Here is a 21,619-nt window from a genome sequence, read left to right as displayed (position 1 = left end):
TAAAATGAGATGTTTATCCTGTATTTGATTGTGTTTATTTGCAGTTAGTTACACGAATTCAGTTATGGGATGAAATCGGATAGGGATGAAATTGTTTAGGGATGAACGGGTTTAAGAGTTTAAGAGTTTTAAGAGTTTAAGAGTTTTTAAGAGTTTTAGCCAAATGCTTTATAATATAGTATAGATATATATATATAGAGAGAGAGAGAGAGGGAGAGAGAGAGAGAGAGAGAGAGAGAGAGAGAGAGAGAGAGGGGGCAGGTTAGATTACAAACATTTGGTTAGTGAAAACTATGCAAACTACTTTCGACCAATAGAAAATTTCCGTTGTTTATTCTTTAATTTTAATAAGTAAGGATATAATTATCATTTTACTATATAATGGTTAATATTGGAAAGGATTTAATTATTTTACTATATGTGTATGTATGTATGTATATATACACGTACGTGGATTATGAGATTTGAAATGGGCATGCATGACATGAATATGGAGAGGTTTGTGAAGAAGTAACAAGAGGAATACCCACTCATTCCCTTCAAATAGACAAACTCATATCTCCCAAATTTATGTGTATTTCTAAAAAATACACATATTTTGCTACCTTTTGTTTTTAATATATACATTATTATGTTTCTTTGCTACATTTTATTTTTAATTATTTATTATATATATATATATATACCATATTATAAAACATTTGACAAAAACTTTTAAAAACCATTTTTTATGCATGAAATACTGTTTATTGATACATATTACTTAAAATTTAAGAGTACAAGTAATTTTGCGTAAGTACAAATTATTAAAGCTCCATTTTTAAATTTGTATAACTAACTGCAGATAAACATAATCAAATACAGGATATACATTCATTTTAAATATAGAAAATCTAAAATATAATTAAGATAATCATTGAGTCTTAACAGAATACTTAATTATTATCTTTATAAAAAATTATATTATTAATCAAAAATAAATTACTTTGTTATTAAATCTAAATTGAATTATAATAAAAAAAAATTGAATTAAAGAACTTGTACCAAAGAAACGAGAACTATTAAATTTGATACTAATATCGATTTATTTTTTTTCAAAATTTTATGCTATCTTCAAATTTATAATTTATTCAAAAATAAAAACATTATCGATTTCTCAAAAACCACATAAAATCGTATTATATCGATAGACATCAAAAATAAAAACTAAACATTAAAATCGAAATTTATCTCGTTGTATTGCACGAGAACCATTCTAGTGTGTGTGTGTGTGTGTGTGTGTGTGTATATATATATATAGAGAGAGAGAGAGAAAGAGAGAGAGAGAGAGAGAGAGAGAGAGAGAGGGTTTGTTTCAAATACAAACTGTTGCATTTGTACAACCAATACCAATGCAACCCAATAAATTGAGATATTTATGAAAATGATGAGAGTTCATTTATTATGAATTGAATATTTATGGAAGATGAATATGGTTCATTAATTATGATCAATACTTTATATTTGGAAACAATCAAAACTTCTATGAAATCACATATTAATCAAATAAAATGGACGATTGAGATTGGGTTGTATTGGTTGCACAAATGTCATGGGCTGTATAATAACCAATCCCTCTATATATATATATATATATATATATATATATATATATATAAAAGTTAAACACAAAATCTTGTGCTTTAAATAAAGAGAACACGGAAAGAAAGCGTTGTACACGTGTTTACATTTATAGCCTTCAAAATAATATCTTCTTGAGTCATTTTCTTTTTGTTAACATGATACATCCATTTCAGATGTGTCTATGTGTATAGACACACATGTTAAAAGCAATTGTTTCTAGTTTAATTCGTGTTATAAATGTACAAAGACTTTTATAACTTAAAGTTAATAACTTGATTGGTCCACCTTCATAAACCATTAGGTGGCATTGGACACCGAAAGACTCTTTATTATTATTAAGACATGTCTGAAATAAAATAATTAAATAAAAATAAAAAAATAGAGTAAGCTACACATTTGGTCATGTGGTTTGTTGGAATAATCGAATTTTTCATAACTACAATAACGAAATTACCAGATGACTATCATAGTTTACAAAAACATCATGATTTGCTTTCTTTAATGGCCGTTAAAGAATTCCATTAAATGAGAAGCATTTTGGTCTTATATCAATGTTCTATCTTTTACACAATCAAAATCAACAGGAACCAAAATCACAAAATCAATCTGATTGAGTAAAAAGACAAAAAAAAATATTAAAAAGACGAAAACGCCTCTCATCTATAGGAATTTTTCAACAGCGGTTAGCGAAAAAGGCTAAATCCTACAAACCACGATGGCCGTTTTGTAGGTTCAAAACACGACAAAAGGTGTTATTTTCAACAAACCACAAGGACCAAATTTGTGGTTTACTCTGAAAAAATACATAATGACTGAACATCACACCAACTTGATGATTATGCATGTGGTCTATGGTTTACTTAAGCCTTTTACAAGCAATGATTCTGCAATTGGTGGCAACCTGCCTGGAACCAACCCTCATTAGCAACCAAAAGTCAACATCATAAATCCTACCAACAAAAGTCAGCTTCAGTAAAGTTGATGCCTTTTTATACACATCATAAAATAATAGTTCCAAGATAATCTTTAAATGCATCATAAAATATAAAAATAGTTCCAAATTTTGCAAGAAAAGTACACCCTTCAATGCACAAGGTACAAGTCACTAAAAGAACCACTTTATACACATGTTCTTGAAAAACAATGCAGAAACCAAGAAACCAAAATTTTTTGATTCAAGAAATCAGTAAATGATGATAATATTATAAGGGTACCCAGTTGCTAAAAAAACAAGATTTTTAAAACCATAGCAACAACAGACTTTCACAGCTACACTAAATCTAAAACAAACTGTGCAGCAAAACCAACAAAAATCCAAAAACCAGAAGCAGCAGCCAGCGAGCAAGTCCATATCGATTGGTGCGGGAATGAACATCATTTGCGTTCATTCCCGACAAACTTTTTTTCATTTTTATACATCTGATGCTGTGTGCAGTGAGTGGCATCATTGACCCAAAGTCTGGTCATATGTAAACAGGTTTGACATCATTAGCACCAAAACTTGCAGCACAAAGAGGGCACTTACGATGCCGAGTTTCAATGATCTTCTGGACACACACATTGCAAAAGAGATGATAACATTTTGTGATCACCACCTGCCAAAACAAAATCTTATTATAAGCAACCGCAATTTTTACAAAAGCATCACACCTTTCCAGAAAAGGAAGCGATAATCAAACTTAAACTAGAACAAAGAGCATCCCATATATATTAAGCCAAACCATGTTTTTTGACCAACATCTATTTACATACACATAATAAACACCCCCATCTCCTCGGTTTTCTTAAATTATCCGAATCCCAGGATTCTCCTGGTCTTTGACCCAATTTGTTTGTACTGATTCCTCTGAGGCCCATCTGACATGATTTCTTTTGACCCTTTACCATTACCATGATGCAGGTTTCCCCATCCCCACCCTACCCCGCCAGGCGCCAGCCGCCAGCTGCCAGCACATGTATGGTCAATCACTTTTATTCCTCTTAACATTCATAAATAGAAAGGCCAATTGCTGAAGGTATCAGGTCATGATGGGACCTGATAAAGCCAAAGTGCATTTTCTGGGGTTGAGGATTTCAATCCAGAATATATATGAAGCTTCTTGAGATCACTACATTAATAATAATAATAATAAACTAATGCTATAGTGCAGATTCCTAAGCAAGACAAGAATTGAGTAACTGAACAAAGCTCAGTAGAAAATATACCTAAACGCGAAAAAAACCAAGAACCAACCAGAATCTAGAAGAAAATCACAACTTGATTTGAAAATATCTCTCATCTTCTTTTAGTATGAGAAAGGCAAGGAATGAGACACCCTTCTAGCTCCATAGGAGATAGTAGAATATAAAAAACAAAGAAAACCTAAATAGAAAAATGAAAGCAGCGTTCTTGTTCCTGTAGAGAATTTTGGATGACAAACAGCAAAAATCTGATGGTCAAGAAAGAAAACAAAAAGAAAAAAGGATCCGGCTTGAGCAATAAAAAGATGAGGAAATGAAAATGAGTAACCAACACCAGAAAACTGCCTCCTAAACATCGATTTCTGTAACTCCTTCAGACATAAATCTGTTGCAGTTGAATTCATTCAGGAAAAAGGGGAATCTAGCTTATGCGATAGAAAGATGAGGGGGAAAGGAAGATAAATACCCAACATCAGAAAATGCCTCCTAGACATTGACTTCGGTAACTCCTTAAGATGTAGATATGTTGTAGTTGAATTCATTTCAAGGGGAGACAGAAAATGATACCAAATTTGCATGAAGACTTGATACTGTCGATTCTTGCCTTCACCTGTTTGATATTAAGCACTAGCCTTCATCAAATATTTACATCCATGCAAGTTGAATTTTACCAAGCCCCATACATTAACCAGAAAGGTTTTTGGTGTTATACATAGGGCTCCTATTTGTGTTTTCTTGCTTGATAAGAGCACTATAGCCGTTAGGGATGTTCATCAAACTGCATAAACAGCCCACACCACACCGAAACGGGTGCTTCAGAACTTTTGCAGTGCGGTTTGCATTTTTATCAAATTGCACCAAGTGGTGCATTTTGTGCTTTTGAATTATGAAACCGCAGTTCAAACTGCACCATACATATGCGAAAAATATAAATATAATAATAATAATAATAAAATCTATAGAGATGAAAGACAACGTGAACCGGAACTTTTTTATTTCGTTTTGGATTTTAAGTTTGTTTTGCACTATAATTTATACTACCTTATAAACCAGATTTATCAAAAGTCTTAAAAACAATTTTTAATGCACAAAATACTATACATTTATGCACAAAGTCTTAAAAGTCTTAAAAACAACTCATAATGCATTAAGTACTACTACTTTATGCATTCAGTCTTAAAATCTCTTAATCTACAATTAAATAACATATATTATAAGTTACCAATGCACATTATTACCTTTTCTTTTCATGTTTCCAAGATACTTTTGACACCTTTCACTCATGTGTTCACCCTCTTATACCTCTATGTCTTCTCCCCATACCCCAAGGTGAGATTTAAACTGATATTCACCATGAGTTATTAAAAGTTCTCATTCAATTACTCTAGAACTCTCAATCTCGCTCTCGATCTCTTGATTCTTTGCTCTTGGTGTAAATCGAACACATTTGTGGAGTCGTTTAAATATGTTGGATTTTAAATATATTGGATTTTAAATATATTGGACTTTAAACCATCATACAATTTTTTTCACCGATAGACTGTAATTGGAACCATAACTCTTATTTATTCAAATTATATTAATATGTAAAGGTCAAGTGTAATTTATATCATCGTTAAATCTTCTCTAATAAAACCAATGAGACTTCAAAATCGTTAAAATTCACGGCTCCCGCTGCATTGCGCGGGTACACAACTACTTATGTTATGTATTTGGATTAATTGTGGAACTTTTTACTTTGTTTGGACTATTTTTAATTATGCATTTGGAATGTATTGGAGAGTTTTACTCTATGGATATCATAGGCGAATTTATTTTGGACTTATAATTTTATAATTATTGGAACTGAAGTGCGTTATGCACCACACTTCGAAGGTACAGTTTTTTCGTGGTCTGAGGCATATGCGATGTGGTTTGCAGTTTTGGCCCTAAACCACACAGCGCCGAGAACACCCCTGGTACTAGGCATTCTGATGATAGTATGATACATCATTGTCACAACTTCTACCGTTATGTGTAACATTAGGTTAAAAGAAGTTCCTAATTATACTGATACTCACATTCCCCCAGGAATTCATTGTTGACTGTTCAGCCCGTCACCAAACACCCCCGCCGCTCCTCCCCCAACCCAATAATTGAAAGCCACAAAAACTCGTGTCCCAGTTGCAAATAAAGAATAACATACTAATATAGGGACCAATTTAACTGCTGATGAAAAGAGACTTTAGTTGCAAAAGCATGTACCTCTTTTGGCCTGTCAAGGCATACACTGCATTTGAGTATTTCCTTGTATTCTTTCAGCTCCTGCTGAAGCTTTTCCACAACCGAAGACCCATCCAAGTGCGACCTTAGACGTAAATGCTTTCTCCTTGCAGCTTCTAACTCCTCTTCAACTCTCTTTTTGTCAAACCTAAGTAACAAAACAATCAAGTTTTCACCAAAATGAAATTCCCTTAGTAAAAAGAAAATTGAGGAATCTTGTTAACTAAAATCTATGTTATCCATTTCTTGTATAATGATTACTGGTGAGTAAAAAAAGTATATTTCCTTACCAGAAGGAAATTGTGCATTAAATTTGGGACCAATAGAATATGAGAGAAAAGGGAGAGAAAGGTGTTCCATTTACCTCTCCTTTTCTAACTCAATCTGCAAATCCATGAGACTGACTCTACTTCTGTCAACCTTAATCTGTGATTCCTCCAATGACTCTGTTAGCTGCTGGGATGTTCTCCTAACATCTTGCAGTCTCCTTTGAGTATTTTCTAAGGCAACTGTCTTTTGAACCCTAGTTTCAGACAGCTTCTGAACTTGATCTGAACACGATTTCATCTACAAAAAACAAATCTTGACTCAGTATCTACCAATACCGACACCACCTAAAAACGAATTATTTGACTTCTTGTAGCTATTGCAAAAAGAACACCAGAGATTTTGAACAAAGAATGCCAAATACAATGAGTTTTTTTGTCAATTTGTATTTCCATAGTTCATCTCAAGCTGCTCACTATTCGATAATCTCTTGCTGTGTGTTCTGCATCCAAACTGCAGACACGCTTGCCAGGACATATATGGGTTGGTTGGTTGGTTTGCGAAGTCATGGGAGAGGCAGGCTAAGTGAAATAATATACTGGTTTTACTACACAATCTTATAAATCAAGCACGGAACACTTTCAATATCTCCTCTGTCTACAAGGTGAACGAGCATTTAAACAAGAATGACAAATAGCTTGCATTGAAAAGTCAAGTATGATGGTCTAAAAAGTCGAATCACTTGTTTGAAAGGACCTGATCTTCAATTCTTTCTGCTTTTGTTTCATAGAAATTAAGCAATGCATTGCCCTGCTGAATCTTCCGTTCCACAGTTTGTACATCCAGGAGAAGAGAATCCTGCAGCTGCCTTGCACGCACTCCCTCCAATACAAGCTGAAACAAGATGACAGAGTCCTATAGTGAATACTTTTAAAATAAATAATATCAAAATATGATTTTGAAGAATAGGTTGTCCAAAGATTTTGTCCTGCCTGGAGTTCAATATACTCACTATTCAGGAGGTAATATATGAAACCAAATAGTTATACGAAAAGGAACAACTTAGATACTGCAGGCATTACCAAAACACAAGCATAAATAAATATCACAATCCAAATCCAATAGACAAAGGCTAAGCCCAAATCTAACTTAAATCTGTTTCACAACAGAAGCACCTGTCAATTTTGTAAAAGAAAAAACGGGTGAATCTAGGAATGAAACATAGTTAATTAGATCTTACTGTAATTTGATTGAAAAAATAGAAGTAGTTACCTTAATGTTATAGTCATCTCTCTCAGTTATTTGCTGCAAAAGCTGTTGATTTTGAGTTTGGATGTCATCGTATGCCTGGCCAATAGTCTGCACAAAAAAGAAACCAGCATCCTTAGGATCTAATTTTGGAATATGATTAAAGCACTATCCATTAACTAACCTCAATCTCAGAAAGGTAGGCCTCATTTTCCTCATGCTTTGACTTCAGGACATCAGAGAGCCTACATTTTTCCCTGAAAGCAGGGCATAAGGATGTATACTGTCAGCAAATACAAGAAGCATATTAATAGCATGCAATACACTTGAATCATGAGACAAAGAGTCTACCGTCTCGATCTTTCCAATTTCTGCCTCAGATCAGCAATCTTAGCTTCTGCAGCAGCTAACATTTGTTGAGATGCTGCCTCAGCTTCAATTGCTGTCTTGACTCGAGTTTCCAAGTTATGCTCATCAAGAGAATAATTCAGGCTCTGGACACGAGCCCAAGCCTTATACTCAGAGTTCCTAGCCTCAAGAAAATCCCTGCAATAAACCTTTTCAGTCTCTTGCAAATAAACCTCTAAGAGTGCAACCAAGGGGGCATCATAGTGCCAAGGAGTTCCTTTTGAAGAACAATAATACGCATATTTAAAGTAAACAAAGGATATTAACAAGCCTTGTATTAGAATATGGCTAACATTTCCATCATTTCTCTATGTTCAGGCACAATGAAACACCAGTAACTGAAGACATCCTACTATCAAGGCTTTAGCTCTTCAAGTACACATACATCATACAGGCGCCATACAAACACCGAGTATACGGCTAGAAAACGGCCACGAAAGCATTCAGCAAGGAAGCCTATTGAACATCTTTGAAGACCTCATAACGTTTGAGGATAATATAAAGCTCCCCTTGATGTTCTGGGTCCTTGTATCACGTAAAAGCTTTATGATAATTAATAGGCTAGAATCTGTGTAGTAAAACCTAGAAGATTCCTTAGTCTATGTCCCTTGGAGGGTTGGAGCCCCACATAAAATGCAGAGGCCTCCCTTTTGTAGCATGCAGCGTGAGGATCAACTTTTGGGAATGATAAATAATAAAGAACAAGAGTAGAGGTGCATGCTCATTCCTATAAGTTGCCTCCATAACATACTTATCTACTGTTTCGTCCTAGACTGATGTTTGCTCAACAAGGACAAAGAGTTGATGGTAAGGCCGCATGAAGTCGGAAAAGTAAGTCCATGACACTAGGTACTTCCTCAGCATTCAAACTTGCACCACCCACATAGGGCACAGTGACATTTTACTCTTGCCTGGTACGATTTAGTAAAGAAAAGAATCTTACACTAAAAGTAACTTCTGCATACTCTAGTTCCCATAATCACCTATAATTTTCCATCAATGAACATGGTCTCATCGTCTAACAGCATGCATCATAATTTATCACCGTCGATATACTTGGTGATCTCATCCATTCCTTAAGGCAAAAAGGTAATGGCATATATTGTTTGTCGCCAGTTAATGCAGACATCATAAAAATACATAATCACACAATACACTTTGAAGGGAATTCATTCTTCCTAAGAGCACGCTCCATAACTTCCTTCAACACTATCATATGCTTCATCAGATAAATACTGATATAGAATCTCTTGTCTGTCCCAAATTCACTTTAAAATAACAGCATTAAGTTACATGCTGACTTGGGAAGATATTAAAAATAATAATAATAATAATAATAATAGCATTCTATATCTTGCAGTAATCCCAGCTATTGATTTGAAAAGGAAGACGGGTCAAAAGAAAAGATTAAAGCATACAACACCAGCATGCTTGATACAAATCACGTAACTATGAAAAACGCCTATTAATTACAAACAAAAAAAGCTTATGCAAATTGTTGGATAAATTTTTCTAGTTCTTTAAGATTTATAACATATTGAAGAATACCTATAGGAGTTGATAAATTTTTCTAGTTCTTTAAGTAACATGACCATGTCTAAATCAGTTACAAAGGGCAAGACTCGGATTTACAAAAGCTCTCTAGAGTTGCTTAACCTTGAATAGATGGTTTCCCGCCTGTGCACGTCCAAAATGACCTTCAACTCTGAATCGCTCTCCTCCAAATCATGTATCTATATTGAAGTTAACTGAGTTAGATAAAATAGATCAAATAACTGAGAGGTGCGTATAAAAAATGGCACAAATGGAAAAATAAACCCCAAGGAGAAGAAAAAAAATTGATAAGATAAACACTGCTTCCACTGATATAAGAAGTACCAAAACCCCAAGAGACCCTGATGCTTGTGTCTCATAGTCAGGGAATTGGGTCATCAAGCATCCGTGGGAAACTTTGCCCTTGTGATAAATGAAATGATGAGAGATCTTACCATGAGGTATTGCATCTTATTGCACTTCAAGCATTAGTGCATAATGACTTGAAAAGCCATCAGCAATAGAACAACAGGCATAAGCTTTAATTGTTGCAAAATATAACAGTCATGAAATTCAATATTAATCAAACAAAGTGCAATTTAGGCCTTGGTTATGACAAAAGACACTCAAGACTGATCTGCAAAAACCATGATATTGCTCAATCTGCAGATTTCCAACCCTTGACCATTTATAACATTGGGGACCCCTGAATCAAGCCATTTCTATCTTATGGTTACAATTTTCAAAATATGTTGTGCAATGATTGAAAATCAAGGATATAATTGTCTTTTAAGCCCAAGGTCTATTAGACTTTGTTATCCCTTACTTTCCATGTCAACTAGTAATAGATCTCCCACACAGCTCCCTCCCTCATATTCCTACCCGGCCCCTGTCATCCCTCCAGAAGGTTTCTGCTGCTCCAAAACGAAACAATACCGGACCTCCCAACCACACCCTAGCAATCGACATTCGCTAAGTGAAAATAGATGTGATTAGTTTGATGAGAACCAACAACGTCGTATTTAAATTTGATAAAAATGGAATCTTAGTAACTCAAAGAAAGCAGATTACCAAAGAACAGGAGTCTGCACTCGAATAAGAAGAAGTAACCAAATCAAACTCCAACACAAACTATTGAACTGAAGTTACAAAAGCAAGTATTCATATCAAACAGCAATGTCAAAGCTTGTCCAAAAGGTGTTCAAATCAACAGAGATCAAACTGAACCCAGATAGACACATACCACTAAGTTAAAATCCATAGTTGCTGTCAAAATTGAAATCAAATTTGATTATACATGTAGTAAAAACCTATCCCAAGATCAAAACCTAAATTGAGTGTTCTTATTGAAAAAATTTTCTGGAAGTCAAATTCTTACATATGGAATCAGAATAAAAATCAATCAGCTTGTGAAGACCCCACACACACCTCAAAACAAATTTCAACGGGTATACGGTGGGTCAGCACCAACAAGAGTCATGAAGAGTAAGAATCGTACATGTTTCACGGTTTTATGCCTCATTATTTTCGGTTACTATCCTGATCCTTGGCATGAGCTTGTGAGATTGCGGATGTAGTCAATCCATACACCGATGAACATGCATTGCAATTTTTCTTAAACAAGGTGGGTTAGAGATTGAGTTGGAGAAGAGAATGGATGGGAGGCAGACAGGTAATGGAGGATGAGGATGGCCCAAAATGGGGGCCTAGTTCTAGTTTTAGTCATCTTTTCTTGACTCTAATTCAGAGGTTTTACATGCACATAAAGCTGAAAGGATAGGCTAATTTTAAGTTATCCCAGCTATCAATATAGATGTGTCAAATAGAAACTGCAAGTTCCAAATAGTGCAATAAAAACTTCTATGTTATAGCAACACCCATAAGTCAAAACCAACAGCAGCTAAGCCACAAAAATTTCAGAAAAGGATAAAATGAACATACAGTTGCTCGAAGTTTCTGTATTTCAGCAGATTGGGTGGCTGATCTACCAGATAATGCTTCCAACTCTTTTGTCTGTGTGATGCAACAAAAATAAAATAAAAGGTGCAGCCTTCATCTATTCAAAAACACAAGAATGTATGACATCAGGTGCCTACCTTCCTATCCAGAATGGTAGAAAGAGATTGGACATCAGCACGCAGCGAGTGAACATCGGAAGAAGCCTCTTTGTGTTTTCTCAGTTGAGTTTGCATACTTCCCATATCCTCTGGGAAAGAAGACACAAAGGTTCTGAACTTTGCGATGATTTCTTTCCTACCTAAAACAAAAATAGAAGAGGTTGCAGCATCTTATGTGACGGGTTAAACAAATTGAAACCAAATAATTAAACTCTCTATACCAGGTTCCCTTGATGCTTCTTCCAATTTAGCTTCGATCATCTTTCTTCCATCAATTTGTTTCTGTATCTCCATCTGCAGATCACTAATTCTAGAGTCGGCAACAGCAGAAGTTCGACGCAAAACATCCCCAATATCATTCTTCACGTTGACTTCTTTTTCCCGCCACCCAAGGTTGTCTTTCTCAACCTAGATTTATATTGTATCGGTATGGTTCAACAAAGATGAACACAAAGCATTAACATAACTAGTTAACTACCAACCACTTACAACCTGCAGTTTCTCGAATAGAGCTTGATACTGGACTATATCTCCTCTTGCCTTAGCAATCTGATCTTTCACCAAGACAAAAGCTTCAGAGGAGAAAATGCCCTTCACATTCTTTAACGTATTCTGTCACATAAATATCAAGAACACAAGCGTCATAAAGAAAGCATGAAGACAACAAAAGACAAAGAAGTTCAACTGTTAAAATGCCATACAATCAAAACTCTGAAGCAAACCTGTAAACTGGATAATTGCTTCAATATTTCCATTCGTTCTTCATGTAAGCGCTTAAGTTCTAGTTGTCTGGAAGAAGCTTGATCCTGTTCGGATAATTAAACCACTTCATCTTGCTATTACTTTGTTGTTCAACCAAGATTAAAAACAAAATACAAGCAAACTACCAGTAATTCCTTCAATAAGGACTCCATATCATGTAGATCCTTTTCTTTTTCTCTCGCCCTATCATTAGCAACACGCTTGTTTCCAAGAAGTACAGGAAATATTGCTCCTTTCGCAGCATCCGTCTCTGCTTTCAGTGCAGCCAAGTTCTTGTTGCTTTCTTCCAATTCCGCAATGGTACACTCCAGCTCCCCTTCAAAAAGAGAAGCAGAAATGACTCCAACATAACAGAAAATGTAGCTTAGATGCCAAAGAATTCTATAGCATATGTAACATAAAGTTCTCAACCGACTGCAGATTTAGCATCATATCGACTCCCAAGTAACTAATGCGCCAGAACATGCCTTTCAAAGACGAAATTTATTACTTCAAGTATTCCTCATAAGAAAATTGGCACCAAACAACTTTAAGAAAATTGAAAGTTACCTCTCAATTGTCTGAGCTCGGATTTATTCTTGGCATCAGTATCACGGTGGAATTGCATCTGCCTTGCCAAAGATCTGTGCTTCAAATGCATATCACCTATTGCCAATCTCAGATTCTTCACTTCCCTCTCTAACTCGATAGATGAGTTTGGCCTGCATGAACCTACACAAATAACGATACTTGAGCATAAATAAAAATACCGAGACAATACATAGAACTTACACATCAGTGCAATTAGTCTTGGCACCTTCTGGAAGTTGCTTTATAGATTCAGCATACAGTCCATCTTTCAAACCCCATAGACAATCAATGGCATGAACAATATTGCGGAAAGTGTTCTGAACTTTGTTGCCAGAGATCTCTCGGCATTCTTGCACCTGACTTGGAATGCTATTTGCAGAGCTACTCTCAGTTGCACCTTTTTCTAGAAGTCGATGCAGAAAGACATCCTCTGGAGGTAGTGACGCATTATCTGGCAATAGATTTATATACACTCAATACATTAACAGATTCTAATGTTGGTGAAGCTGCTCTTTCAGCCAACGTAAAAGCATTCAAAGAGGGAAAATAAATTAGAACAAGTAAAATATACACAAAGATGCCGATTACCATGAATTATCTAGGGTCCATGGAGAAGCAATATTGTAAGACCAATCTTAGATGTAAATATAGACAACAATATGTGCTATAAATAAATAAAAAATGGGTAGTTGTCACTCGGAAGGATATATCATATATGTGGTGTATCGATATTATAAGCTGCAAGTATAGAGAAATAAAAACTAAAAGAAAAAAGGAGGGAAAGAGAATATCTCAGATTGCTTTTGTAAGATAACTTTTTTTCTAAAAGACAAGAAAAGGCCGTTGTAGAGGTTGTTAACTAATTATATTTAATGAAGTTTCTCCCAAAAAGGGTGTATACTTTTCAGCGTGCAAGGGAGTCTATTTACTAACAAGCCATCTGCTTTACCGCCGTTCATGTCTAAACGTTTTTTGGTTGTCCCCAATATGTAATCTCAAGTTGTTCCAGATGCACAGAAAACCGCAAGCATAACCCAAAAATATCAAAAGTCAGTTATGATTTCTAATAAGTGCAAGTAAAAGGCAAGAACGAGTAGAATACATAAAGAAAAATCTGTAAGGCACACAAAGTTAGAGAAGGGAAGGAAGTCCCAAACGCTTACTGGATTTTGTTCAACCACATATGTAAAAACCTAGAACTTTATTTGCTTACAAAGTGAAATTCAAAACATGCACGATATTCACCATGCATTGAACTGGAGTTTTTACAATAGCACATGCAACGCATAGAGCCACAGTTCTTCATAGTTGGCATGGTGTTCCAAGGTGGCACTTACTATGACAACTCATCGGGAGCAACTACAACAATAAAACACGAGTTCCTAATCGGACAATCCACTAGTAACAATAAATCAACATATCAAGCAAAGCACACTGCACACGCTAATATCCATGAGTAATTTGATGGTTCCAATAGAACCTAAAAATGTGGTCCCTTTCATAATATATATCAATTATCTGGATAAAGTATAAGTGTCTCTGTTACCTTGTAATGAAAATGTATCAGCCATTTTATCTGAAAAAGAAAGTACGTTTATAGAGACATATAAACCCTTTCAGGTTCCTAAATATTCTAATGTGCACGACAATAAACTTCACTTAATAAACCAAACTTCCTTCCAATCTTGTGAAGGGGGAGATATAAAAAATATACGAGTAGCCATCTCTGGAAGAAAGAAAATGCATAGCGCCAGCGGAACAGACTTCTAACCTTCGTACTGAAAACCCTAATCAATGTAGACTAAAACGCCCTCAAGGCTCAAGCAACTCATGACTTCAGCCACTTAATGACATCAACTAGTCATAATTCACACTTCCAAATAACATGCAATTCAGCTTATGCTCAATTTTAATGCAACTAGAAAAGTATTACAACTAGATAAAATTAAAATAGTGCTTTGTAATTGATACTTCCAAGTTCCAACTACTTCATCACACCTCTCCATCTCAATTAACTTCGAGTTCAACACAGATACCATCATTTATGATCTCATTGTACCCAATAGTCGTCTGCTTGTGTTCCAAGTAGGTAATATACCCATAAAACAATCAATAATCCCCAACTGTTCATACAAATATTAGTATCAACCTCAAGTTCCCAACACTATTAGTACATTAATGATCCCACTCAGTAATCCCTTGGGATTTTTGCTTGAGTTACAGATCAATGCCAGCATTTTCCATACATGAAACATAAATTAACAGTCAGTCTACTCTCTAGGTAAAACAAAACGAGAAACTAGATAAAATTGATACTGAAAGAGAAAATGCTCACCTCCTGCAGCTGGATGATGTTTACCATCACGATCATGATTCAACAAATACTTTGTGCGGATAGAGCAAGACTCTACTTTATCAACAAGCTATTAGAAATCCAATCAAAATTTTGTCAATCAATTTGATGTACATCTATTCAAGTGAAATGTAACAAGAATGGGATTTAAGTAACTACCTCTTCCCAAGACTTATCTACTACTGCTAAAGTTTTGTTGTAAGGCAATTGTTTCTCCCTCAACTGACTGAACTTGTTCTCTAGAGCAACACATTCAACCTTTTGTGATTCTAACTTCTGAACAAGCTTTTGATTTTGAAATTTGAGTACCACAGTATCAAGCTGCAGGCCAATGAAAATACGTTTCTCAAAAGTGAAGTAAGACAAGTAAATGTAAGCATAATTAGCATACAAGCAAGCAAACTGCTGGAATTGTAGTAAACTGAAGAAGGCTATGCATTTTTTATCACAAGTGGCAGCTACATAATTCAGATTCTCAAAGCTCAATTAGTTAATTTTGTAAACATTGAACACAAGGAACCAGGCCTGGACTTTATTAACTAGCATACAACCTTCCCACCGGTCTGGGAAAGAGCCATTTGCTACATGCCGCTTCACCCCCTCCACTGCATGCTTTTGTCCCCTCATGGATGCCGTTGTTACATGACCGAAGTACCAAACTTATAATGGTTCTTGGGGAGGGGGGGTTGTCTATAATTTTAAAAGCCAACGGCAATCCGAAACAAACCAAAAGACATGTACATTTTTGCAAACCTTACACAAAAATTCACTATATCAAAGTGCAAAACACTTTCTAAAAATTAACAAGAGTATCTCAATAGGTAACATAAACCATAGCAAGACGGTTATAACTACAAGCATGGTGAAAAACTGTATAGGTAAACAAAAGAACATCTACCCATCTGTATGTAAGCAAATTCAAAACAATCTATATTGAGTTTTATCCACAGAATTTAAGTGATAAACAAACAAGCAAGCGTTTTTAACCAATTGAATACTTACCAAAAAAATAAGGTTACCAAAGTGAAATAATAACAATAACTTATCAATTGTTATCCCCAACCACATCTTATTATATATCAACTAAATAAGAAAGGTCAGACAGGTTACCAAAAATCTTCATAGCTTAAGGAAGTATAAAAACTTTTCACAGTATCCTAGGAAGTCTTCAATGGATTGGTTCCTTATCATAACTCATTCACAGATAATTACCTTACAGACTGGGTTGATCAGTGTCAAAAGGTAAAAAATTACTACCATGGATATTTCAAGCGGATCAAGTTCATACTAAATGAACAATGCAGGATGTCCATCTGATCAGCATGCAACATGTAGCTTTTGTATAGGTACGATATACAATTGTGCAACACCCAATGTTCCCCTTATTAATGGTATCAAGTAAGTCTACTCAAGCATACCACATCAAATAGAATTTTCTATAAAAATTGGCAGTCAACAAAGCGACATTTGGTTATTAGAGAATAACTTTTTACTCAAACATGTTTTGTTGCTTCTGATAGAGTAAAAATTATGTCCAGTAGTATCTACTCTTGTTAATTTAATACTTATACAAGGCGTGGCCCACGTTATTTTTCTAATTGGGAGGGTCTCCTAGTGGTTTGCTGTCGGGGTCTTACATGTTGCCTTGGCAATGCACTACAAAAATTGTCTGGTGCACCATGCACCCCTGCTTTGCCACTGTAAGAAAAGAAATGAAAAGAATAAAGCAAAGCATAAATAAAATGATAATAGCCAAGGTTCTAAATGGCATGAGGCGTGGCATGGCGGTGAGGTCAAGCCTCAAGCCTTACAAATTATAGGCAAAGCCATGGCATTTTTCAAAGCGTGACTTAAGGCGGCAAATCTGTATATATAGTACAAATAGAGATGTATGTGTGTGTCAGCGTATTGAACAATAATAAGTACACAAATTAAATTCATATAAAACTATACACAAATTAATCCATACATCTCTAATCTAAAATTCTAATACCATATGCAAAAAACATGTTAGATTGGATTAGTCGATTAGATTAGATGCATCTTATTAAAAACTATCCTTCCAAGTAATCTTCATCATTTATTTTCGTCATCAGAATTGAATTCAAAATCTTCCTCTCCTTCAATTTGTGGTAATGAATTCCCGCTTTCAGTGAATAATTAGAATCATTAATATTTAATTTAATAAGCCATAAATTATATATATGAAAAAAGTAAAAGGACCCATTCACGCCTTAGCATGCCTTGAGTATAACCTGCCGTAACGTGCTATACTGCAAAGCCACGCCTCATATTGCGCCACGGGCTTTAACGTGGCGGCAAGGCCACGCCTCGACGTTATGGCATACCATTACGCGTTTTTAGAACCTTGACAGCATTAAAATTCCAGCTTCATATTTTACTCCACACTTTTCTCGGCTCTCTTTCTTACCAACCAAATTACTACTACTCTGAATTAGCTTGCTGACTTTTTATGCATATGTCTACTTCTTTTCAGGTTTCAGTGTGCTCACATTCTTGGCTTGATCAAAATCATAAAAACAAAAAAGAACATGATTCTTGGGTTATCTCCCATCTTCCCCCCCCCCCCTTCTCTAGAAACACTTCGTCTACAAGCCAAACAACATTGTCAACACCATCGCCCTCTAAAGTTACAAAAGCAACAAAACGACTCACAACCACCCCTCGACAGCATATGAGGCTTCTCTAGTCATCAACATCAACTTATTCATCCTTAGCAGCCATCCTCGAGCCTTTTTTGTGTGACATATTAGGGTTGGCCTTCAAGGAATCGTATAGGCTCAACAGCCCCTGTCAATACTTTCAGGACTTAAATGACTTTCTCCCGCCTCTAAAACCCCTCCTTGAACCTCAGTGTGGCTTTGAATGGCAACCATGCCTTCGCAAACTCAAATCAACTCCTTAGGGTTTGACGAGTCACAGGTGCACAACCATGATCTATTTCTACCAAAGTTGGGTCGCGACTGTTGACAATGGTGCACAGATGCAACATGATCATGATGTAGGTTGTGCAATTGATTGTGGTATTTTGGTAACTGACATTATCCAGGATATGCTTTAAACTCAAGCATCAAATCCTCATCTAGAAACTAAACATGATTACTTCAATCCACTACATGTTTAAATCCACAAACTAGGAAAGAAAATAACTAGAGATAAAGCACAGCAGGCTTATATTAACGAGCAGAGTATCTATAATATAAATAAAGTCATCCCATCATATCTATATAACAGCGAATATACAAATCAAGGTTGGGTACTAAGCATATTGGGCATCACCTCCAAAAGATATCTAATGTTAAGTGGTTTGATTGGCATTGTTTCTTACCAGAGGTTCAGAACTCAAGTATGACATGCAATTAGGATCAAAAAAGTAAACGTAGGTATTGCAGGTCACTTGGTTCCAAAAGTAAAAAAGATATTCAAACTACAGATAACCACATTAATAAATGTAACATAAATAAAAATAATCTCAATCATATAACCAAGATGACCACATAATATCTATTTAACAAATATCACAACCAACTTTAGGTACTAACTTCATCCATCCAAGATTAAACATAGCATCCGATTTCAACAAATGACTATGGACTAGTCTGCTTGTATGGCATCACATATAATGCAACATAAATTTGAAATGCGCCTTTTCACAAGTAACTAAATCCTGAACAAAATAGTCTGTATTTAGTTAGGTTGGCAGCAGTTCCAAACATGTGCCCCAAACTCATATATGGCATCCACGCTTGAACTGTATAGATGAGGAAACATATGAATTTGTAATCAACTTAAATCAGCAAGCCTTCGGCCATATAACTCAACTAGTTAGAGCACATAACAGCATCAAGAAATTTAACATACAGATCTACCATGTATGTAACCTTTATAAAGCAATCCAACAGATACCCAATCACCAATTCAACATAAACCCTAGAAAACATAAAGTTTTTGGAACCAAAGTAAAAAAAATTGACTATCAATTACCTTTTTATCCTCAGAAGGCGGCACAAAAGGATGTTTCTTGGCAGCAGCAGCAGCGGTAGGAGATGATATTGAACTGAAGTGACGTTTGCGGTCTGCTTCACCAGTTCCTCCCATCATAGAAAAAACTAGTCCTAAATGACATCAATGAGAAAATAAACCCAGTTTGGACTTTTATTTATGAGCACACCCCAATAATCAACAACGAATTTGTAGAATTATCCCAATTGAACTCCAGTTATACATATGATGATGCGTATCATTGAGAAAGCCCTAATAAACTCCGGAAATAGCGATAAATTCTCTAATTTTTACTAAAAACAAGAACCCTAAAAAGGTTCACAAGAAATTGAAGGCGTTTTACATGAATTATACATAAAGCTGCGAACTTCCTCTCTCTCGCTTCTTCCCCTTTTGTCTCTAGAATAGATACAGAGTCATGTATACATACCTCTCTCTCTCTCTCTCTCTATATGAAGTTCTTTCGATTGTATCATTGTATGGATGATAAAAGGGGCGAGGGGAATTAGGGAAATATCGTAGGGGTATTTTGGTCATGTCCTTATAAAACTTTGCACGTGCTCAGGTAGTGGTCGTGTCACGTGGAATTAGGCAGTGGCTTCAAACGAGATATGAGGGAAGTAAGAGGGTGGAAGTGTAAAACTATAAATAGGCAAAAATTATATTGAATTTTCACGATTGAAAAAAACATGTAATTTTAAGATTATATACTTCTTCGGTCTCGAAATAAACCTAAATTATTATTTTAGTATGTTTTAAAATAAGTATCCACTATTAAAAGTAAATGTTTATTTTTTCATTATATGTGGTTGCGTTGGTACATGCCTAGATGAGAATGTGACAAAACTCAATGTTCCAAATTTGATACGACATGGGACAGGACAATAACTAATTGTTCACGTTTAGCGTGACATGGGATAGGGACAAACTGGGATGAATAAAAACTAAATTATTATTAATCTACCATCGTTTGATGTTTAACCTTAATATGGTATTTGTTTTAATGGTCATCGTTGCTAACCGCAGCAGCCATTGCCACCACTAGCTTAGCCACTGTCCGCCACCTCCTCTTCCACTACAACAACCTCCTCCACCACCCCCAGAACCACCGTCGGCCACCGACCACCACTGCCCACCACCACACCGCTACCATCATAGGCCACTTCCACCTCCTCTTCCACAACCACAGTTGGCCACTGACCACCACCGTCCATCGCCACCACCACTATCATCATAGGTCACCTCCACCATAACCACCACACCTATCAGCTACCACTATCTACCCATCATTATCACTACCTCCACCGTAGCAGCTACAACTACCTCTTTTATCTTCCATAAGCATCAACAGTACCATCATGGCCCTCCTCCACAACCACTGTCGACCAACGACCGCCACCGTCCATTGTTGCCACCATTACCATCAAAGGTCACCTCCACCATAACCACCATTATCATCGACTACCACTATGATTGCCCACCACCACCACTACCTCCACCACGTCAGCCACAAATACCTATTTTACCACTATTGGTAGCCAGTACCACCAACACTATCTACTATCTTCACGTCCTCCATAACCACCTTGTCCACCAACCAACATAGACTATTCCTCCACAACCACCGCCGACCATCGACCACCACCGCCTATCACCACCACTAGTATCGTTGACCACCACCACCATAAACACCACCACAATCAGCTACCACCACTACTTCCACCACATATGCCACAACTACCTTATCCACCACTGTTGACCGATAACACCACCACTATCTGCCTCCACAACCACCGTTGGCCACTGACCACCACCATCCACCGTTACTAATATTGTCAACCACCACCGCCACTAGTATTGTCGGCCACCACCACCTCCACCATAACCACCACCATCGCCTACCGTTGTCATTGTCCATCTCCATCCCTACCTCCACCACATTGGCCTCAACCACCTCCTCCATCCCGATCGATCGCCACCGCCACCACTACCTCCATGACATCGGCTAAAACTACCTCCTCCATCCATGTAGACTGCCACTACCACCATTTTCACGTCCTCTATTGCCACCATCGTCTACCAACCACTACTATCTCTACCTCCACAACCATTGTGTTGCAACAATATTTACCGTGCCTCCACCAATTGATAAGGATCTTCCAAAATTCAAACTGATTTAAACATAGTTTTTCCTTTATATGAATTGGGTTTTTTTCGAACTACCATTAATTATATCAAAATTTTCATTCAAATTTGTGACTATTGTATATGT

The 21,619-nt window shown here is 36.1% G+C and overlaps 1 protein-coding gene across 2 annotated transcripts; it reads right to left on the bottom strand.

Moving 5' to 3' along the window:
• Positions 1–2,711: 2,711 nt before the first annotated feature.
• LOC112522497 (E3 ubiquitin-protein ligase BRE1-like 1) lies at positions 2,712–19,786 on the bottom strand. 2 transcript variants are annotated; one of them, XM_025131658.1, is made up of 20 exons: positions 19,691–19,768; positions 19,330–19,460; positions 15,484–15,645; positions 15,307–15,394; positions 13,198–13,422; positions 12,951–13,112; positions 12,527–12,717; positions 12,362–12,445; positions 12,132–12,251; positions 11,861–12,047; positions 11,619–11,779; positions 11,464–11,535; positions 9,646–9,722; positions 7,933–8,127; positions 7,766–7,838; positions 7,606–7,692; positions 7,090–7,227; positions 6,431–6,633; positions 6,049–6,214; positions 2,712–3,218 (listed from the first exon to the last, which is right to left on the bottom strand). In XM_025131658.1, the coding sequence occupies exons 2-20, from the start codon at positions 19,444–19,446 to the stop codon at positions 3,087–3,089; spliced, it is 2,640 nt and encodes an 879-aa protein (XP_024987426.1). In that variant the 5' UTR covers positions 19,447–19,460; positions 19,691–19,768; the 3' UTR covers positions 2,712–3,086. The 2 variants fall into 2 exon arrangements, with proteins under 2 accessions (XP_024987426.1, XP_024987427.1); XM_025131659.1 differs by lacking the exon at positions 2,712–3,218 and adding an exon at positions 3,841–4,414 and having other exon boundaries at positions 19,330–19,786.
• Positions 19,787–21,619: the final 1,833 nt, after the last annotated feature.

This window comes from Cynara cardunculus, assembly GCF_001531365.2.
Source record: "Cynara cardunculus var. scolymus isolate 2C chromosome LG 12, CcrdV1, whole genome shotgun sequence".
In the NCBI taxonomy this organism is placed as follows: domain Eukaryota; kingdom Viridiplantae; phylum Streptophyta; class Magnoliopsida; order Asterales; family Asteraceae; genus Cynara; species Cynara cardunculus.
Note: the sequence above shows the minus strand (reverse complement) of the source record. Positions and strands in the feature narration are given on the sequence as shown.